Source organism: Cydia fagiglandana, chromosome 22, assembly GCF_963556715.1.
Source record: "Cydia fagiglandana chromosome 22, ilCydFagi1.1, whole genome shotgun sequence".
Classification (NCBI taxonomy): Eukaryota; Metazoa; Arthropoda; class Insecta; order Lepidoptera; family Tortricidae; genus Cydia; species Cydia fagiglandana.
This window is the reverse complement of record NC_085953.1, coordinates 1,617,891-1,641,904: the sequence shown is the minus strand read 5'-3', so window position 1 is coordinate 1,641,904 and position 24,014 is coordinate 1,617,891. Positions and strand designations below refer to the sequence as shown.

General features: G+C 36.7%; 1 protein-coding gene across 1 annotated transcript in view; it reads left to right on the top strand.

Moving 5' to 3' along the window:
* LOC134675583 (paired box protein Pax-5-like) overlaps positions 1-24,014 on the top strand; it is a 118,635-nt gene that overhangs the window by 51,878 nt on the left and 42,743 nt on the right. The window contains exon 4 of the mRNA XM_063533885.1: positions 13,283-13,480. Within this exon, the coding sequence (XP_063389955.1) occupies positions 13,283-13,480 (198 nt within the window). The remainder of the gene's footprint in view (positions 1-13,282; positions 13,481-24,014) is intronic.

Sequence of the window (24,014 nt, the reverse complement as noted above, 5' to 3'; positions counted from 1 at the left end):
GGGACCCTATTACTAAGACTTCGCTGTCCGTCCGTCCGTCCGTCCGTCCGTCCGTCCGTCTGTCACCAGGCTGTATCTCACGAACCGTGATAGCTAGACAGTTGAAATTTTCACAGATGATGTATTTCTGTTGCCGCTATAACAACAAATACTAAAAACAGAATAAATTAAAGATTTAAAAGGGGCTCCCATACAACAAACGTGATTTTTGACCAAAGTTAAGCAACGTCGGGAGTGGTCAGTACTTGGATGGGTGACCGTTTTTTTTTTGCTTTTTTTTTTGTTTTTTTTTTGCATTATGGTACGGAACCCTTCGTGCGCGAGTCCGACTCGCAATTGCCCGGTTTTTTTGATAATTCTCATAGAGAATGTTCTCATTGGAAATTTAATTTAAATTCTCGTGTAAGTTTCCGGAAATTCCCGAGAATATTACTGAATTTTTGAGAATGTTCTGCAACTTGTACATTGCTACCTATTATGCATAAATCTAGCTCTCTAGCGAATACGTTTTTATTTCAATATTTAATTATTTGTTATTGTGTCCATAATGTATCGGTCATTGAGGTCAAAACCGCCAGCCTAAAGTGGGACTGGGTAGGGTAGGCCATATACTTACGACGTGTGCACCCACAGAGGTGGGCTAAACTAGCCACGGAGTAGATGATGCCACAGTGTTAACACCGGCATGGTCGGTTTAAGAGGAGATGGCGGAACGGTCTGGACACATTTTTCAGCAACTTGGAAGTCTAGGGGGGAAGCCTTTGTCCAGCAGGGGGTACACACACACCAGTTTATTTATAGATACATTTTCCGAGTTTCCTTTAATACTTTAATGGCTGTCTAACCAAGTCACATCACCAGCGTCGCAGCCAAAAAGGCGTTATTCATCGACTTTATTATGGCCTTATTTCATTATTATAGGTACGTACAGAAACAAATTTTCACAACAATTGTCATTACGAGTATCTCTAAAACAAGACTAATTTCTGAAAACTTTGAATGACATTTTAGTTTCTAAATGCGGTCAAGAATACACCTTAAATCTGTCGGGTTGTTTTAGCCACTGTGTATATGACGCATTTGTTTAGTACCTATACAAACAAAGATAAATAATATAACGGCAAGTCTTATCTTATTTAATTCACGATTGTTACACATTATTAAATTGTACAACGGGACTTAATCGCGTACTTAAAAAGTTTTCGCGCGGCTAGAAGATGTTGTCAACTTTAGCCAGTCTTCTCCGAGACCACGGGACAAATACGTCCTCTTAAATCTTAAAACTTAAATACGTTATTAAGTCCCGTTTTAATAATAAGTATCTTAAAGGGCAGTCACAATTTAGATACATAATAATAATGAAACAATCGTAGTTCATACGGACGTACAATACACTCTACATGAGCGGAAGTATAATGGACACGCTTTCTGCGCCCGCGTCGCTTTTTACCCCAATCAAAAACCAGCCTTACTACTCAAGTGTTAAAAACGATATTCCTGTGCTGACTGTGGTAGTATATGACCAGAAAAACAAGCAATTATACGGACACGAGGTGAACTACTTTCATTTATGTGTTAGTTTGGATTTGATTTCGTTTTATGTGATCTAGAAATGATTTTCTTGTTGCTTAGTGCAAACACATTACAGCAGTACACTCGTAGCATCAAGGTACTTAAATAAAATCCATCAAGTCTTCTCCGAGACCACGGGGACAACGCCGTCCTTGAAGCGTCGGAGGTAAATCTTAGAACTTAAATACGCGATTAAGTCCCGTTGTAAATTTATTAATAAGTACTTACCTAAATAAATTTCAGGCAGAAGGTGTTACACTCCCTGTTTCGTTCTGGCCGTGTCCATATCTCGACAAGGTTCTTGACCGAATGTTTAGTCATAGCAGACATTCGAGGAATTGCACATCCGAGGCCACAATTTTTGCATTTTCATCGAGAACCATTTTTCCTCTCTACAGCACAGGCGAGATATGAACCCAAGATTTATGACCTTTACACACATATGAAAGGTTTATTAGGCATCGTTAACTTGTAAATTTTGGAGTTCTATCTACACAGCTTCATGAATGATATTAATTTGTAACATTTTTTTATATAAATTTATATTACTCATCATACAAGTTAGCAACAATTAAGGTTTCATGAAATAGGTCCTTAATAATCAATGGATACTGTTCTGACACTTTTGTGGTAAGACTGACTGAAGCTCGACTGAAGGGATGATGTTCTGACACTTTTGTGGTAAGGCTGACAACAATGTATTTTATTGTAACTATTTTTAGTGTTCCGTACAAAACTTTGTTTACGGAACACTTATTTTTTATAGCTAGACAAATTATGTTTGTATGTAGCAATAACAATTTGCTGCAGTCTGCAGTATATCCGGTCTGTTAACCGTGTTGCAAGTGATGTCATAAACTTTATTTTATACATTGAAACAATAATATTGGCATCATTTTAGCTGCATTCAAAACACCGCATGACAGTTTCCTGTTTAAGTTTTTTTTAGAGTTCCGTACCCAAAGGGTAAAACGGGACCCTATTACTAAGACTTCGCTGTCCGTCCGTCCGTCCGTCTGTCCGTCCGTCTGTCACCAGGCTGTATCTCACGAACCGTGATAGCTAGACAGTTGAAATTTTCACAGATGATGTATTTCTGTTGCCGCTATAACAACAAATACTAAAAACAGAATAAAATAAAGATTTAAATGGGGCTCCCATACAACAAACGTGATTTTTGACCAAAGTTAAGCAACGTCGGGAGAGGTCAGTACTTGGATGGCTGACCGTTTTTTTTTTTGCTTTTTTTTTTGTTTTTTTTTGCATTATGGTACGGAACCCTTCGTGCGCGAGTCCGAATCGCACTTGCCCGTTTTTTTCATGTTGGCTGGCCTTAGAGTTAGACCAAGACAAGTCTGCAATGATTTTGATAGCACGTGCAGTGCGAGTGTAATTTTAAGCGGGAAACTTCTATGAAATGATGACGTATAAATAACACTTGCACGCGTGTGCTATCATAATCGTTGCAGACTTGTCTTGGTCTAACTCTAGTTAATTTTGCTGGGTATTTTCTGCAAATCGACAACCATTGTGCCTATTTTGCGGCAAACGAGGTAGCGCTAGGTACTCTATTAACCTCTCTGCTTTTCTGACGATCACGTGGTGCTTTCCATAGATAACGAAACGCCGGAAGCTCCGGCCCGGCCCCGGCTCGGTCTAGCCTGAGTCATCCTTAACGTATAAATGATTGGTCTTTGTTGCTAAATATTGTTAGACGAAGAAAATAAAGAGAATAGTTTAGTATGTAAAAAATCTTGTACTTTTTTACAAAAATTCCATGCACTTTATATTGTAATTGAATAATATAATATTTAAAAAAATCGCGTTTTGAACACATATTAACTCACATTTATAGACGAGTCTATCACGAGTTTATTTTATTACCTTTTTTTTGTTATGAACTGTTTACTATCCTTTCTCATAAAATTAGACATTTATAGTCCGACAAGAAATTGTAGAAAATTATTGATGCCACCCTTTTTAAATTTTTTTTAGTTTCACTTTATTTAATTTACCTTTATTTACCGACGTTTCGACGTTTCGTTAGATTCGCGATAGACCCATCTATAAAATAAATGTGTGTTAGTATGAATTCAATAATATTCAAGGTTGCAAAGCATCGCCGACCGACGTAAGCCAATAATCCCCGAAGCTGTGTAAGCTCCGACTAAGCGCTTTATCTGATCGACAATATGTCGAGCCTGGCCCCCTAGCCAAGGTTACAATCGCTATCGCTTCGACAACGAAAAGCATTATGTATCTCTATCACTCTTCCCCATTAGTGTGACAGTGACAGTTGCGTTTCGATCGCTACGGAGCGTTAGCGATTGGCATCTTGGCTACGCGGCCTGGCCGACTAATTGTCGGCGGGTTCCGTTGATTGGTTATTGATGACAGTTCAATGTTAAGGTTAATTTTGAGACTATGCTACAAAGTCTACCGTGTGTAAAAGTACATATAGTTAGACCGTAAAAAGTCTGCAGCGATTTTGATAGCCCCCGCAGTGCAAGTATCATTTTAGTTCTGGCCCCAATTTCACATCGGTGACAGGTGCGACGAATTGTAAAATCACTGTTGCTGACGTCACAGGCATCCATGGGCTACGATTACCGCTTACCATAGGGCGGGCTGTATTCCTGTTTGCCACCATCATTGTATTATTTAAAAAAACTTTATTATATTGGAAAAAAACAGATATTTCTCTTGCTAAGTTTCTGACAATTGTCAAAGATTTAGAAGAATTGTAGGTAATTCTTGACAGGTAATGAGTTATATGTCGGAATTTCGTGACAATTGTAGTGTTTCTTGTGACAATTGTCATAAACTTAGCATAAGAAATATCTGTTTTTTTCCGATATCATAAAGTTTTTTTTAATAATACAATGATGGTGGCAAACAGGAATACGGCCCGCCCGATAGTAAGCGGTAACCGTAGCCCATGGATGCCTGTGACGTCAGCAACAGTGATTTTACAATTCGTCGCACCTGTCACGTAGGTGAAACAGGGGCCTGGGCGAGCTCGCTCCATCGTAGGCCACGTCTACGCCTCGGCTAGTCTGTGGCCATGAGTAGGCCCATTCATAATAAAAAAAAAACGTCAAACTTCTATGAAATTATGACGTACCATAACACTTACACTGCGTGGGCTATCAAATCCGCTGCAGACTTTTATTGGTTTAACTCTATTAGCACATACGAGTAATAAGTAATAGTACCTACTACCGTACAGAAAGGACACTTCCTACAAAACCGAAGTTTGACAGTGATTCAGGGTCGAATCATGATATCCCTTTCTAACTTATGGCACTACCTATCTCTTTCGGCTATTTAAAGTTGTCAAAATTCAAATCATTATCTTATCTGTGGTCGTGCACGCAAAGGGACGTCAAATTGTGTCAACCCTGATAATAGGCATGTTGACAAGTTTTTAAAACTGTATTCATTTTATAGATAGACACGTAATTATTACAAAAAAAAAATATTTAAAATTTTTATTCATTAGTTTTACATACTAAATAGAGCTTAATTAGTTTAGTGTTTAAAGTTGAGCCTAAACGCTCCAAGCTGTCACGTGACGTCACGAACAGATAAATAAACAAACTGCTGCCAAAATGTCAGTCCTAGCGTAGATCAAAAGCTGTAGTATTTAATTTATCTCTCTTTCTAAAAGATCAGTATTACGTAAATATATAAGCTAAAATAATGAATAACAAGTTTTACATGTCTTATGCAGTGCCTATGTGTAAAAGAACAACAATCAAGACCCTATTAGAGTATAAAACAAATATTGGTTACATGATACTTACGTTGCAGTTACGGATTTTTACTTGAATGATATTGTTACTTGCGAACTATATGTACCTATACATATTACGTTCAGCGATGATAAAACCATTTCAAAAATGAATCACAATAACTGATTTCACACAAAAACACTTACAGTTACAATTTAAGATTAATTATTATGATACAACTAAAATTGTGAGCGCAAATATAATAAGCGCAGATATAACTTTTTAAATTTTATTTTTTTTGTTTCCGACAGCCAAGATGGCGATGATAGTTCCATTCAGCCAAATTATTAAAAAGATTTTGGTGAAATATCATATTATATAACATTTTATTTATTTAATAACAAATAAATATATATTTTTATATCATGTCATAATATTTTTTGTACGTAATAAATGTCTATTGTCGAAATAAAAAATACATACAGTTTTTGAACATCCAAACTCTTTGGCGGCATCGTATGGATTACGGTCAGGTTTGACGACTAGTCTGTGGTGATTCTCATGTCACGACGTCACGCGCTCCGATTGGCGTTTGCAGTCACGTGATACTGGGCATTATTTTAAATACTTTTGATTATTTTTAATTAATTTATTACGCATATTTACACTTGCAAAATATGATTTTCAGCATTCTAATATTCCCTGCTATGGTAAAAACATAACATGTTATATATTCGCGATTCATGTCAACATGCCTATTGCTCGGAGCAATGCTGAGCCGAACGGAGCCGAGTTTGACCGAAGTCAGGAGTGTCTCCCCACTGATATTAGAAATACCTACACATGCAAGTATTCCAAGTACTCTTCATTGCATTAAGTACTTACTTAATGAAACAAAAACAGTACAGGACTGAATTTAAGCAGTCAGAGCAGAAACCATTTTATTGATTTTGACGACCGGTCTGGCCTAGTGGGTAGTGACCCTGCCTATTAAGCCGTTGGTCCCGGGTTCGAATTCTGGTAAGGGCATTTATTTGTATGATGATGATGATACAGATATTTGTTCCTGAGTCATGGTTGTTCTCTATGTATTTAAGTATTTATATATTATATATATCGTTGTCTGAGTACCCACAACACAAGCCTTCTTGAGCTTACCGTGGGGCTTAGTCAATTTGTGTAAAAAATGTCCTATAATATTTATTTATTGATGTGTTTTTCGTAGTGTAAGACTTATTTAGTAGTTTTTTCATTAAGGCAAATTTTCGCATCACATTATGTCTGAAGAATTATTAAACCACTTTTGCACAAAGTAATAAGTAAGAACTTGTAACGTTACCTACATTCTCATCAATACCTATTCATTAGTGTAGTGGTTAACCCAAAATGAGAGACGATACTGTACCTAGCTCTTAAAATAACCCAAAATGAGAGACGGTATACTCTTAATAGCACAAAAAAGTTGTTATAACGCCACTATTAAGAAACATTTCTTGAAACTATCAAACATAATAAAAATAGCGATCAAAGAGATGACTGATATTTCAAAAGAGTACACAATTGTCATAGATGTTAAAGTTTCTATTTGTTGGTAGTGCTCCGATGGGCGGGCGTGCCTGCGCGCAGCCGGGCGTAGCTAGGTACGTTCCATTTTATATCACCTTATCTAGGTTACCTAGGTTTAGTTAGGCATTGCACTGGATTTTTAAAACCGGGGTTTAAATTATGCAAATTTTCCGATTTTCCAAGATAGTTATACAATTTAGATGTTTAAAGAAAAGTTAAGTTTAATTCGGGTTTAGGATAAACTTAGATATTTTGACACTTAAATGGGCAGGTGGCGTCAGTATTTCATAGATTTTGTACCCGTTATACCCGTTAGACGGACAATGTAATAAATACCTAAACTAGAAAATACATAAATTTCATAAATGATTGATCACAAGGATTAAGTACCGTAAAATGGGGTGAGTTGGGTGAAATTTGACTTTCAAACCTCGATAAAATTTTATTTTTACATGTGAAAACTGAATGGTGTATATAATAAGTGGTCCGGACGTTTGTATTTTAGTTTGTATTTTATTTTGGGTAGTTCCATTTCAAATGGAAAATACTCCACCGACAAGAGGATACCTCTTAAATTGAAGAAGAAGAGAAGTTCCATTTCATAACTTTGACGATAAAGAGGAAAACCCACCTCAACCCGTAGTGCCTCGTATTTGGGGTGAGAGGGTTTTTCATACAAAGGTGATTTTGGAAGATTGTTGGATCGTTTTTTTTTTATTATGCGTATTACTATAGCCCCATTTTAAATTGGAATACATTTTTTTTGTAGCAGTAGCCTTAAAATCCCTTCTCACCCCCCTCTCAAACCTTCTATCCCCATTCATAACCCAACTCTCCCCGCGAAACCTACTCACCCCGTTTTACGGTATGTGAATATTTATAGCATTTCGAATTTTGTATTTGCGCATCGGCAAACATAGAGTAGGCGTCCTCAGACTAGATGGAGCGATGACCTTCGCAAGGCGGCTGGCAAGAGGATCAGAGTTGCCGCAAATCGTGCTCAATGGCGTGCAATAGGAGTGGCCTATGTCCAGCAGTGGCCGAGAGTAGGCTGATGGTAATGATGATGAATTTGTCATAAGAGTATTTAAAACTAAAGAATTGAGGTTCACGCGTTTAATCATGGGTTTCTAGGTATATTCTAATCCAACACTATTATTTAAAATGTTACACTAGAAACAGCAGACGAATAAACCAAGGTAAATTATTCTAATAATGAATAAAGATTCCAGATAGATTATGTTATGCCTTGAATGCTTAACATTCTAGTATAGAAACTTAAAGGCATTGCATCAGATTATTAGACTATGTAATGAAAATGTATGTGCTTAAAATGATTTAAAATATCTTGTTGTAGATAACGATGTAAGGCGTGCAATGCCTGCCTTTTTCTGCAAATAAATATGAATCTGAATCTGAATCTGAATGTAAAATTGTTCATAGTTTAAGCACCTGTAATTAGTCTAAAGTTAATTGATTCCATTTTGTTACCACAGTTAAGCCATTTCTATTTAAGTTCGATGCATGAAAGTGTGTTAGCGTATGCTGTAGACTTATATGTGTACGAATTAAGTACAATAAATACAATACATTACAATGTACATAATTAATTTTCGTAACACAAATGAATCAATTAAGTTAAGTAAGACTTCTTAACTGCGCTTAATTACGTACATTTTTTTTTGCAATTCATTATGCAACTAAATTATAACTTTATTACCTATGTATTACATTGTACCTATACAAAACTTCTTAATAACATAATCAAATCTTAGATACAAAATATTAGTGCACAATATTGCGTCCGCCGCTTTAACAGCTGAAGTAAGGGGCGCTGTACGAAAGTTTTATGTTAACTGGTTTAAATATTGGTTCATCGGTTTAAACCTGAAGATGTATTTGGTAGTTAATTTATCATCTGTCCAACACAAAACACAGGAGTGCCCCCTCAGAGCCTAATGTACAAATTGCAGAAATTGCACAAATGTTCTCGGAAATTTCAGAGAAAGAAACTTAGAAAGTTCTCTGTGAGAATGTTCCCATGAGAACTTTAACGTTTTGTGTAATATATAATATTACACGCCACATAACAGTAAAGCGGGCAGGCGAAATATTTAAAATGGCATGTGTCTACGTCGGTCTTGACACGATTAGATTGTTTATTAAATTTAAGTTCCAGAGAATATTCTTCATAGAAGTTTCGCAACTTAAGAAACTTCTCCTCGGTGCATTGCTACCCTGGAAGCCCTGTGCTCACTCACTTCTGAGTTTTCTGACGCAGCTCAAAGCTGAGCAAATGGCTGAGAACTTTGGATATAAATTTGAGACATACACTGAGAGAAAATACAACAAAACCACACTTAGAATTACAAAAATAAACTTAATCCGGGGACAAGGAGAGTTAACTAATAGGAACAAATTGACTTTTGCAATTTCTATTAGTTCTTGCAATTTCTATTATCTGTTTGTTGAAATTATATTTGGGATTACTGAGCTGTTTGTAGAAATAAATAAACTTTACAGAAATAGTGAGACGTCCATAATTATTATTAAAACTATTTTTTTCCCCCAGTACGGAACTGTTTTTTAATTCCTGGTGATGATTTTTCTCTCAGTGTCCCTACCTGATTTATTTTCGATTTGTTTGATTGTATTTGTTTTTTCATTTTTTATACCGTTCGTTTTTTATGCCATACGATTAAATAAATAAATTTCTGATTTATAATATTAATATAGTAGGGATTTCTATATAGTTTGTTTTTTTTTAGCATTAGAAAGAACTGCGCAGAAGTAAGCTTGTGGTTCCAAATCCGACACAAATAGCAGTAATAATTTGAAGTAAATTATATGTATTGACCATGCTACATTAGATAATTCAATAATTATTAACAATTAAAAGCCTGACAAAAACTGCACGCTTGCTTCTGTGGAGTTCTTTCTAATGTTAAAAAAACGAACTATAGTTTGCAACTTCTCAAAAATCACCAAAATTGTAAAAGAAAACAATTTACCAATGCTCTTTTAGCTTGATACAGTGTTCGCTCGTAGCGGCGTCCCTTAGAACTTTAAAACAGGGATCACTACGGGACCCTCCACATTAATGTCCCTGGGGGCCGTATACTATCGAACCCTGGACACTCGTCTCTACAAGTGTTTACTCAATTTTGACAAAAAATCCAATAAACTTTATTTATACTTAATAATGATCTTTATTTAAAATTTACAAAATATTACAATATACATAGGTAAAAGAACCGTTATAGAGGCCCCGTGCATGAAAATATAGGGGGCAGTATACTAGTAGGAGCCGTTTTATTTTTTGAGCGAGGCGTAATGTGTCGTTAATGCTTCCGCGATGTAGCCCACAAGATTACAGAACCTACTATGCTAAAGGAAAAGTTACAAGAACGGTGGATGGCAGTGATGGCATCGGATCGGACAATGTCAAAACGCTCTAAGTGCGATCGAAATTCCTTGTAAGAGGACGTCTGATTAGTCAGCACCAACCATCGTGAGACGCTGACGCGGATTAGTACTCACGGTCAACATCGCATCAAAATAAAATGAGCACCGAATCGAAATGTTCAGACAGAATCGGCCCCACTAATCCACTTTCGTGCGCCGCTGTACTTAGGGTGCCATCACACTTGTAATGGGCTTATCTCGGCTTCTGTCCACTAAACACTTGTGCACACGCCTGTACAATTGGTTAAGTGCGTATTTTTTATCTTATTAGGCTGGTTTTTGATAGATTAATTGGATTTGTGGTTTTGCGTTTGTACGAATAAGTAATTTTAGGATTAAGAAAACCGTAAAAACCGTAAAAAGTCTGCAGCGACTATAAGAAGCCTACGAATATAATTATTATTCATATATTTTGGATGTGTAACATGCTTTCTATACAATATTTTGTATAATTTTTTTCTGAGCAAGCAATTGGTGACATGACTACCATTTATTGATATGATAGGCACCATAAATCTTTACACCTTATAAAACAAAGTACCCCGCCGCGTCTGTCTGTTTGTGTTTATATGTTTGTTCGCGATAAACTCAAAAACTACTTAACGGATTTTCATGCGGTTTTCACCTATCAATAGAGTGATTCTTGAGGAAGGTTTAAGTACATAATTTGTTACGGTTTTGTGTAACTCGTGCGCAGCCAGGGCGGGTCGCTAGTAATGATATAATCAATACACTTATAGAGCAGTTTATTAACAATAGTGCTTTAGTGCTACATCTAATGGCTCCTCTACACGATGAACGCCGGCCACTCCAAGGGACGCAGCCATGCGGTAGAATGAGATAGCAATATCACTTGCTCCTTCTAACGCATAAATGCGTCCCTTGGAGTGGCCGGCGTTGGCCCATCGTGTAGAGGAGCCATAAGAGAGTAGTTTCCAACATCACACCCCCGATCATCAGTTATGTGTGAAACAAACAAGCATAGATCGATCTTATTCCCATAGGACTAGGGGACAATATCCACTACCAACAACCTGCAATATATACCTTAAAGATATTAGAATAAAGGTGATTTTTGTGCGTGAATCGGGCTTGAAATAATGTGCTCAAGTACTTCTAATGCTGTCAAATTGAATGCTATTATAAACCTTAAGGTTATTAGGATAAAGGTGTATTTTGTGTGTGAATCGGGCTTGAAATAATGTGCTCAACTAGATCTAATGTTGTCAAATTGAATGCACTTTAAAATGGCTTTAGTTCGAGTATCTGGTTAATGTAATCGAAAAACTATTGAGTGTATTGGTTTAGTATAGTCAGCCACGTGAAACTCTGGAAGATCCACGAGTATTGATCTATGGTAGGTATTTAATAAATAAATAAATATTATAGTACATTTTTACACAAATTGACTAAGCCCCACGGTAAGCTCAAGAAGGCTTGTGTTGTGAGTACTCAGACAACGATACATTAATATATAAATACTTAAATACATAGAAAGCAACCATGACTCGGGAACAAATATCTCTATCATAATACAAATAAATGCCCTTACCAGGATTCGAACCCGGGACCATCGGCTTCAATATAGGCAGGGTCACTACCCACTAGGCCAGACCGTTCGTCATTTAATGTCTGTTAGAGAGCCCCTTAGGGCTACCCGAGGTCTTCATCGATTTTTGGATCGTATCTCCTACTTTTGCACTACAGATAGAATCATAATACAAACGGCTATCGGTTCTTCAATATTTTATCTCCATTTTTGTCTACCGGATTTTGAAAGGAATGAATACTTATTTTTTTTATGTTTTTTAAAATCTTTGTCTAAAAAAAAACACTTTTTTCGTACCTAGATTGCTGGGAAGGATCTTACATATTATTATACGAAATCTACATATTTGGGTTCGTCTTTGGCGTCTTGAAAAACGTGTCCAGGATTTTAATTTACTAATTAACATAAGTTATGGCCAGAAAACCAGTTTTTTGTCCTAAAATTGTACAACTTTGATGCCAAATATCTGGAAAACAATGAACTTTGAAGTAAGTAGGACATGTAATGGGACCGCTTCGAGCACCAGTACCACCAACTTAATCAATCCATTAATTTGCAAGTATGATATGAATGTAACTCTGAAGGGAGATATGAGAAACATAAACATTACCGATAGACAAGTCTTCTTCTGGTCCTACAATTTTTTCCACACCTTAATTATTACAGTTTGTTTTGTGTCATATAAATTCAATTCCAACGACACTTATAAATCTTACAGTAAAATATTGCACCACGTCAAAAATACAAAATAAACCAATTCACGAAGCAAACAGCTCGCAAAATTCAAATTATCAATAAATCACAAAACAACGCTTCAAATAAATCATCGAACCCAAAGGGTAGGGTGTCCAACTAATTAAATTGTCATAATACAGTCCCATTATTTTATTGAGCACAGAATTTAATTTTCGTCAGTCGTAATGCCACGTCTCTTGGGAGGGGAGTGACATTGTATCGGGAATGTCCTGACTAGTCCTGAGTAAGGGGGGTCACTTTATGGTTGATTTGGGACTGGGGTGTGCAATATGGTGTGATTTTGTGTGAGAGTGATTTTTGTTTGATTTTGTGAAGGTTACGCGTGTTTAGTGATTGTTTTTTGAAGTCCCGAAGGAAGGATAATTTAAATGTCAAGTGTAAGGTGAAGTTATACAAATAAAAAATCGTTTATTCACCAAAATATGTAACAAATTCACATTTGAATTATTCAAATAACCAAATTTTTTTTATTTGTCTAATTAAAATAACTTAAACTTGAATTTTTATTGAATTAAATATGCTGATCTTATGATAAAACAACACAACCTAATAAGTAATAGTTGCCTATTGAAAGAAAAGTACAGTCAGCGATAAAAACTTATCAAAAATAAAATTTGTAACAACATTATTTTATCCCCAGGTACTACGAAACCGGCAGCTTCAAAGCCGGCGTGATCGGTGGCTCGAAGCCCAAAGTCGCCACGCCGCCCGTCGTCGACGCCATCGCGGCGTACAAGAGAGAAAACCCGACCATGTTCGCGTGGGAGATAAGGGACCGGCTGCTGAGTGAAGGGATCTGCAGTCAGGACAATGTGCCGTCTGTTTCTAGTATCAATAGGTAAGTTTCTTCATCTTTTTCTAAAACTGTTTAAAAAAGCCTAAAGAGCTACGGTATTAGTGGTGGACGCCATCGCGGCGTACAAGAGAGAAAACCCGACCATGTTCGCGTCCTGGGAGATAAGAGACCGGCTGCTGAGTGAAGGGATCTGCAGTCAGGACAATGTGCCGTCTGTTTCTAGTATCAATAGGTAAGTTACTCCATCTTTTTCTAAAACTGTTTAAAAAAGCCTAAAGAGCTACGGTATTAGTGGTGGACGCCATCGCGGCGTACAAGAGAGAAAACCCGACCATGTTCGCGTGGGAGATAAGAGACCGGCTGCTGGGTGAAGGGATCTGCAGCCAGGACAATGTGCCGTCTGTTTCTAGTATCAATAGGTATGTTTCTCCATCTTTTTCTAAAACCATTTAAAAAAGCCTAAAGAGCTACGGTATTCGTGGTGGGAGCCATCGCAGCGTACAAGAGAGAAAACCCGACCATGTTCGCGTGGGAGATAAGAGACCAGCTGCTGAGTGAAGGGATCTGCAGTCAGGACAATGTGCCGTCTGTTTCTAGTATCAATAGGTAAGTTTCTCCATCTTTTTCTTAAACTGTTATAAAAAGCCTAAAGAGCTACGGTATCAGTGGTCGACGCCATCGCGGCGTACAAGAGAAAAAACCCGACCATGTTCGCGTGGGAGATAAGAGACCGGCTGGTGAGTGAAGGGATCTGCAGCCAGGACAATGTGCCGTCTGTTTCTAGTATCAATAGGTAAGTTTCTAATCTTTTTCTAGAACTCTTTTATTAGACAATCACCATTGTTGGTTAATAGGTCAGCAATGTCAGCATTGACTTTTTGTGAAAAAGTTGGAGTAAGGTTTACTCGGGTAATTCCGAATGTTGAAAACTGTCGGATAATTCCGAAAAGAGACTTTTATTATGATGGAATTAAGGGTGATTTTCATCTGAATTTCGGAATTATCCGACATTCGGTATTACCCGAATACACCCTACTAACTTGATTTGGTGATTTTTCCGTGAAAACTAATAGATATATTAGGTCCAATTTATGGAAGTTGAGGAAAAATCTCATCTTGCTACTACTTATCAAAAAACAAGTCTAAGTCTAAAGTCGCCAAGCCAGCAGTGGTGGACGCCATCGCGGCATACAAGAGTGAGAATAAGCATTAAACATATGCCTATATAACTTTAACAAGAATTTCCTTACAAAGAGTCTCTAACATTCCCCTTTACCTACGTATTCCTTCAACATTGATTGAAAGCACAAAAGCGTTTCCAACTAAACTTTTCCTACTATTTTCTAACACAAAATACTCTTCCATCGTAAAGACAAAACAGACATCTTAAGCAAAATACCTACGGAATAGATAAAGGAAAACAGTCAGACCACTCCCTTTCAGAAACTTTTCTGGTGATATTTATTGTAATTTCAACTCTTTTGTGGTGGTATAAGGTTTAATCTTGCACGATTGAGTAGTGCTTGGAAGAGTTATTGAGTGTGGCCATGAAACGAGATTATTAGTTTGGATACTTGGATGAATCAGCAGAATTTTATGTGACTTATCTTTTACTACGTTTAATGATGGCTTTTATATTATTTATAAGTTATAATAGCCTAGTAAGGACAAGACCAATTTTTACGCTTTTGAATTTGAAACTTTCTTCTATTTCAAGTATTTTCAAGGTATAACAATTCAAAACTTGAGTTATATAATTATTATACAACTAATTAGTTGTTTTACAAGTAGGCTGGGATTTACGATATGAATGAAAATTTTATGTAGGTATATATGTTATTGTGACTATTGTGAGTCGTTAGAGTAAACGTAAAAAGAATTATTAAATATTTATATAATTTGAACATAATAATGACGAAGAAAACACCATCATATTTTTGTATCTGAAGGTGGAATGCTTATAGTGACAGCACAGACAAAACATCCTCCAGACTGAGCATAGTCGCGCTACCCGCTCTGCCACGCATACAGTAATTTTACTCCATGTTCGAGTCGAAAGTGTCTTTGTGTGCCATCCGTGTCTTTGAACGGACCAATCACGGCACGGGACTTCGCTCACCCCGTCCCGCGCACCCCCGCATTTTTGGCATCATCGGTTGCATGAAATATTTGCTTTAAACTCGGTCTAGAGGATTCCTAGTCTATGAGTGACAGTAACTTCATACATAGCTCTGCTAAAGGTTGCATTGATTATCATGTTTTTTTTTCTTTTTCGACGGGGAGAAAAACTGCGAGCTTCGTACCCATTATTATAAGTATCATTTTAAAATAGCACTGATTCAAGTAGGCAACTATACTTTTATCTATATCATTATACTCGTGAAACAAAAATATTCCTCGGATGCTGCGCCATCCGCCCGTTTCCTGGCCCCGCACAAGGGGTTGCGTGACGCGAAGTGCGTACCGGAAACGGGTGGGGGAACAAAGATGGCGTCACCGGAACCTGGGACACGTGCTCCGCGCGCACCGGACATCCCCCGTACCATTGAATTATTGCGAATACCCATAATAATCATATAAAGTTTTTTGCCTATGAGTGTACGTAGGGAATAGTACAGGGTTTTTCGATTAGTAAATCAATCAAGGTATTGGTTAATATTAAGTATTTCTTAGTATTGGAGCCAATATTTCATATTAATTGTGGGAAGTCAGTGAGAGAATTCACTTAATACACATGCATGCATGCATTATGTACGAAATATCATTTGATATTTACCACTAGCTTTTCGGTGAAGGAAAACATCGTGAGGAAACCTGCAGACATCTGCGAAGAAATTCAAAGGTGTATGTGAAGTCCCCAATCCGCATTGGGCTAGCGTGGGGACTATAGCCCAAGCCCTCTCGCACATGAGAGGAGGCCTGTGCTCAGCAGTGGGACGTGTATAGGCTGAAATGATGATGATGATGACACATTAAATGCAAGAAATAGAAGTGCTTGTAAATTCTAGTGTAGAAGTGTAGTGCTGGTTATGACTCGTCCTTTGAGTCCTCTGCTTTAAGACTCAATTGTTTTTTTCAGACTCATTGAGTATTGTATTTTGTGGTACTTATTCTTTTCAAAGAATTCAATATTTTTACAAAACAATCTAAATGCATTTTGTCATGTAAAATTCATGGGCACCTAACTAAGATCTCCGCTCCGACCTAGCTCGGGCAAAAATGCTTTCATATGTCCTGATAGTCTCTTCTGTAGGTCGCAATTCTCAACTGATTGGTGTGAAATGTGTTCGATGGTTAAATAGATTAGCTTTTTTGTCGATTCAGTTTTTTTTTATGTAATAGTCACCAAACGAATAGTAATAATAAAATAATATAGAATAGTAGTAGTAGTGTAGAATAGTAATAGTAGTAGTAGTAGTGTAGTTATTCAGAATGTTTTAAAATTGCGCAAAATGTAAAGCTCGCAGAGCCACTAGTTTTTTTTTAGTAGTGATACGTTGTTACCTGACTAACGATATACCTATGTCTCCCATGACAACTATACGAATCGATGTAAAAATTACATTTGCGATTAGGATAATGTGATAAAGCTTTATCACATTATCCTGCCATAAACTAGTGTCGTCAAAACAAATCTCTAATTACACGCAACGAAGATAAGATAAGATAAACCGGTAATAAGATACGTACCGATATTAGTTCACCGGATTACATGCTACCGTTTATTAATCGCGGTATCTGACAGTTTCAAGTGGGGTTAGATTGGATACTTGACAGGTGCGGACATCATGCGGCGATTGTGATATATCCTTTCTGTTTTACCAAGCACATACGTAAAAAATTTTATAGTCATGCCGTAAAAAGTCTGGAGCGATTTTGATAGCCCACGCAGTGCAAGTGTCATTTTAAACGTCAAACTTCTATGAAATTATGACGTATAAATAACACTTACGGCGTACGTGGGCTATCAAATTCGCTGCAGACTTTTATTGGTGCGACTATAAAATCAAAGGAACCCTCCTTTGAATTCGCTAATCGATAAAATAAATAATATAAGAATATTCTTACAAAAATTGACTTTTTCCCACGGTAAGCTCAAGAAAGCATGTGTTGTGGGTACTCACAACGATAAATGTAATATACAAATACTTAAATACGTAGAAAACACCCATTATTCACAACAAATATACCAACACCAACCAACCACCAACCAACCACCAACCAATCAACCAACCATAAACCAACTCAGCTACCAAAGCTTACCAAAAGCTCGCGAATTTCTCAATTCCTTTCGTTTGTTTACCTGCCTTAGCACAAGCAGGCCTTTTTGACCGGTATTCTAAAAGGTCGCAAATTTCAGGCTTGCCCAAAGCGGTGAATTGGATAAAAACATGACAAGACATATAAAACACGACAAAACACAAATATAAAAACAATAAAAGACAAAAATAATAAAAGACAAAAACAATAAAAGACAAGACAAAAATAATAAAAGATAAGACAGAGCGAAGAAAAGAGTGTACTTCCATTTTAAACGCCGGCAACTCACTTGCAATCCATCTGGTGTTCCATGGCCGAAGATAATTGCTTGCCATTAAGGGGCCCACTGATTAACAGTCCGCCGGACGGTATCGGCCTGTCAAAATTTTGTTCTAACTGACAGGCCGATACCGTCCGACGCACTGTTAATCATTAGGCCCCTTTAGGCGATTCGTCTGCTTTGCCTCCTATATCTTAACAAAAACAGATCCTATCAAACAGGTATCGGATACCGTTATTTTTTATATGGGAACGAAAACGGTATTTTTTCGTTCTTTAACAATTATTTCATTTCTAACTGGGCAATCTAATAACACAAAGTCGTTACCTAAATACACAAATGAGTCCAACATTTCGTTTTTAAAATAATTCGAAAAATATGGTTATTTCGAAGTTTTTGCAAAAAACCGGCTCCGATCCCTGTCATTCGATTGTTTTGTTCTTTTAACATGTTGATCTACCCACTTTCAACACTAACATTTAAGTGCCCCCTACACTATCATTCTATCATTACAATTGTTTCAAATCAAGCGCACCCCTAGGGTCGGCACTCACGAGTTATTCGCCAGGGGTGCTTCAAGTCCATTACCGAACAATAACGCAGGATTACCGGTATCAGTATACAGGGGTACAAATCTAGTTATTTTAAATTTATTCTGCTAGTAATGGATATTGTTTTTAAGTAGTTTTACATTAGCACTTTTATTGGGTTTATTGTGGGTTATTATTGGTAATTTAATATAGATTTAACATTTTTTATATTATTTAAGATCAAGCATTATGGAGGCAGTTTAACTATTAAAAATAAGCATTTAAAACACATGTGAATGTAACTAAAAATAATACAATACAATAAAATTAACTAGACTAGAAACTAGAAAAATATTAATCTGCAATTTGGTAAACATTTATTAACAAAACACACCTTAAAATAAGCTAAACTTAGACCCAAAAGCAAATTAGAACTAACAGAAATTAAAGAAACCCAACCCAACTAGAAACTAAAGAAATTAAATAAACCTTATAAGTAATATGTGCACCTATATTTGTAAATAAAAGAATCCACCATGATCCAAGATCAAGATCAACCATGAAAATTGCATCCAGCAAACTAAAATCTCATATTCAAAACCTTTTGCCACATTGCTAGTAATTACAGATAATGTTTTAAGTCACTGATCTAATCTGATCAACCCAAACACTCAAAATCGAATTAAAACTCAAAATTCCAAAAGTCAAGAGTCAATTCGAAGCCCATCGCTTGCCCAACACGACGGCGATGCACGTGTCCGCCGCGTGTCCGCCGCGTGCCCGCCACGTGCCCGCGCCGGTAATGCTCGCGGTCGTCATGAAGTGAGAAGTTGGAAATGCTTTTAGAGATGCGTTGTCTATTGTTATGTATGTGAAGGATATTTTTGGAAGAATGTCAGTAGTGTCAGTAATATTGACAGCGAAAGAGCTGCTGATGGGAGAATGCGGAATGTAAGAACTGTTAAAATAATATTGAACTAACTTTTTCTAATAATAAGATATATATTTACAATATTAATAACAAACTTAGAATAAAAAGTAACCTAAAATTAAAACTACGTACAAAACTAAATCTAATACCTAAAAAAATATAGAACTACCTACAAAACTAAAACTAAACCTAAAAAAAACCTAAAAATCTATATCTAGAGAGGGCCCCTGGGGCATAGTGCCAAGAATGCTGGCAGCATTTCCTCGCTGGATCGCACCGCTTATGCGTTGAGCGAGGAAGCTGTCAGCTCTTTTGTCCCCACTTTCTCTTTGTTGGTAATTCTGACAGAGAAAGTTACTTCGGCAAATTACGCCATAACCATAACACTTGTAGGTGTTTTAGCACTACAGATGTAGTGCTTAAAAATTAATTTCCATCGGATTTTTACGGAAACGTACGAGCGTGTCTTGCTATTTCAGTCAGTCTCGGTACAAAAAGTCCTACGGTTGACTGTATTAGCATGACAAATACGAACGTATCCGAGAAAATACGATGGAAAACAAATTATGCACTCTGTAAATAAAAAAAATATTTATAATTTTATTATAGCATAGGTAGTTAAGTTACTACCAGATTTTATAACGTTTTTTGTACATTTGCTTATTTAAATAACATGTATTATTGCCAACACTTGTTACATTTTCTAAAGATATTTACAAATATGGTTTAATTTAAAATTAAAATATGTTTAGCCTCAAAACCACACAGCATTACGAGCAGGAATTTTCAAAGTAGATCTTCTATAAAAGTGCATAGAAGGTTAAATTACAATAATCCAACGAACTCAATAATGTATTCACACCCTCCATCCCCGGCGCGACAAATTATTTCATTCGCGCGCCAAAAATTCAAATGTCAAACCGGGGTTGCCAGGAATTATAGCTTCAATTACCGGACGGGTGGGCTCGATTAAAAAATGTCTTGACGTAGCGCCGGGTTGTTTTTTTTTAAATTTTATGGTTATGATTTTGTGGGGTATTTTTTGATGACAGTGTGAATAGGTTAGGAAATAACTGCTCGATTCGAGAAATGAATTAGACTCACTAGATTTGAAATAGTAAAGATATGTGACGTTCCACTGCAAAAGGTACCTTATGGGATTCGGGAAATCCGTTAGATATGAAATAGTGAAGCTAATTGTGACGTTCCACGGGTACCAAAAGGTACCTTATGGCGACCGGCGCTTACGTCGCATAGCGCCGCAATAATATTGGAGCGGCGTTAATAACAGCGTAAGCGCCAACCGCCGTAGGTACCTTTACCCGTGGGACGTCACATATCTTTACTATATCGTAAGATATCGTATCTAGTTAATCTCTAATTTATTTCCCGAATCGCGCCGTAATTTGATGTTGCTGTTGGCGAAGAATTCGTCAATTTGTCTATAAGTTCAAGTAACGTATTGTCATAAAATAGGTATAATTGACAAATAAAGCATAAACGCACTGTCGCAATAAATAATAATACATGGTCACTTTCAAATTCAATGTAGAAAAGCTGATAAAAAATGTTTATTTCATAGGAAAAAGACAGTAGCAAGACAAATAAATAACTTATGAACTAAATACATCTATAAATAATACTAAATTAAAACTAACAACCCTAAATATATCTAAAATAAAACAAAGAATATAAAAAACTACTCAAAGAGACCTCCCCGCGAAAAACTGATTGATATCAGAAAATACTATTATGACCTTAGAGGACATAATCAAATGGAGACGCCATGTCTGTAATTTTCTGTACGAAATAGTCTGCCGATTTTTGCGGGGGAGGCGCAAGTCAAATGTACGGCTAACGTAAAAATACCCATGTCAGGTAAAGGTCAGTTCATGTCCCATATAACCATTCCAGTCGCAAAATCATCAAAGTGGTAACTAAATGTCAGATGTGTCGTAACAGAGTCCACACAATGTGTCTAGAATTGTTTCGAAACAAAGTGTCGTCGCCGTGTGTACACTTTTCCGTAACAAGGTGTCGACACATTTGTGTGCACTTTGCGTGCGGTTTGCGACTAAATCTGACAGCAAATTTGTGACAGCAAATGTCAATATAAAATACCTCTTGAAAACCAAGGTTTGTCAAACTACTATTAGTGTCTCGTGTGCTCGTAAGTAATTCTAGTAAGTCATCATGGGCGATGCAAATGATAATATAATCGACCAAAACCATATAAACACCCAACACCCGTCAACCTTTTACAGAAAAGTTTTTAAAGAAATGCAATAAGCTACTTAGGTCAGCCAACGAATGCTCCAAAAAGTTGTAGAGGGAAATGCTCGGAACACAATTTTTGACTCTGTAACTTGGTTTGGACAAGTTAGGAGGTGAACATATCAAAAGTCCCCGGCCGTAGCCCTTGAGCGGGGGAAGAGAGGGGGCTTTGAAGGTCCCATTTTCCGGTTTTTCGATTATATCTCGGAAACTATGCATCTTAGTGACATGGCCACTTATACAAAATGCAAGTTAATTTAATTTGTTACAAGTTTATTCAGTCAATTTTTTCGATATGTTGAATAGTTTTTGAGATATCCGCTCTTGAAAGTTTATTTAGGGCTCTCAATTTTATCTTGATATATCTACATCAGTGAAGGTGCAAGGCCGTGTATGGTATCGTTTTCGTATAAATCTGGGTTGCTGAATCCATTTAAGGTATCACATTGACACCATTCCACAAAATAAAAAAATATCTTTTTAGGGTTCCGTACCTCAAAAGCAAAAAACGGAATCCTTATAGGATCACTCGTGCGTCTGTATGTCTGTCTGTCTGAATACACAAAATAGTTCTTTACCTATAGATGACAGGAAAACCTATTAGAAATGTGCAGTCAAGCGCGAGTCGGACTTAATGTACGGAACCCTAAATACGCGAGTCCGACTCGCACTTGGCCGGTTTATTTTAAACTCCTCTTGACGCTTAACCGCTGAATCGATTTCGTTGAAATTTGGTATAGAAATAGTTTGCGTCCCGGAACAGGACATAGGATAGATCTTATAACCAAAATCATCTTTTGAAGGTGTGAAAAGTGGCGTGGAAATTTGTACGGGAAATCAATAACCGCTGAACTGATTTATATTAAATTTGGGATGGTCTACGTCTTTGATTTAGTTAAAAATGATAAAAAAAACATGACTTCAAACCTAAACTTAAACAGTATTAACTTCAAGAAGTCAATTCTGAATTCCCCCTTACACCTCATTTCACACCTTTAAAGGATGATTTTTGAGATAACTTATTATGTCCTGTCTCGGGACTCAATATATATGTGTACTAAATTTAAATTAAAACTGTTCAGCAGTTTAAGCGTGAAGAGGAGTTTAAAAGAAAGTATATGTTTTTACTTTGGAATGGTGTCAATGTGATACCATAACTAAATTTGGTACTGCGAATTTATACGAAAACGATACCAAACATGGCCCGTAGCTTTAATGTTGTAGAAGTCAAAATAAAATTGAGAGCCCTAAATTCTTATTACTTGACCAAACTTGTGTAGAAGGAAAAGGAAAAATAAAAGTCTTCGGCAGGAATATAAGACACAGATATTTTTTTTTTTGCGTTACTATTTCAATCATCAAATATAAACATACCTTGATTATATTATTCTAGTGAGATCCTCACAGATAAACAAAAACATTTACTTAAAAAATTACAAGGTCGAAATGTCACGGAACTTGTGAGAGTAATATGTGAAAAATAAAAACTTTTATGACAAAAAATCTGGACACAATTTAAGAAGCATCCCATTGCGTCGAGGAATCATCTGTATTTTTGCTTGTTTTATTACCTCCTCGCTTCTTTTTTTGTCCTTTGTATTCTGTAGCAATTTGTTAGATCTGAAAATAAAGATAACTTGCGTCGTCACGGATGTCGATTTATAGGTTTTAGGGAGTGCAGAATTCGAAAACGATGATCATTTTATAATCCAAGATGGCGGCTACGTATTTTGTCATAAAAGTCGTCATGAATATCGTTTTATAGGTTTTAGGAAGTGCCGATTTCGAAAATGATGACCAGTTTGGAATCCAAGATGTGTGCCGTGCACTTTGTCATAAAAGTCGTCATGGATATCGTTTTATAGGTTTTAGGGAGTGCAGAATTCGAAAATGATGACCATTTTGGATTCCAAGATGTCTGCCGTGCACTTTGTCATATAAGCCGTCATAGATGTTGATTTATAGGTGTTAGGAAGAGCAGATTTCGAAAATGATGACCATGACCAACAAAACGACATCCATGTCGACTTTTAACATAGTGCATGGCCGCCATTTTGGATTCCAAAATGGTCATCATTTTCGAAATCAGGGCCCCCTAAAACCTATAAAACGACACCCATGACAACTTTTATGACATAGTGCATCGCCGCCATTTTGGATTCCAAAATGGCCATCATTTTCGAAATCTGCGTCCCCTAAAACCTATAAAACGATATCCATGACGACTTTTATGACATAGTGCATGGCCGCCATTTTGGAATCGAAAATGGTTATCGTTTTCGAAATCTGCGCCCCCCAAAA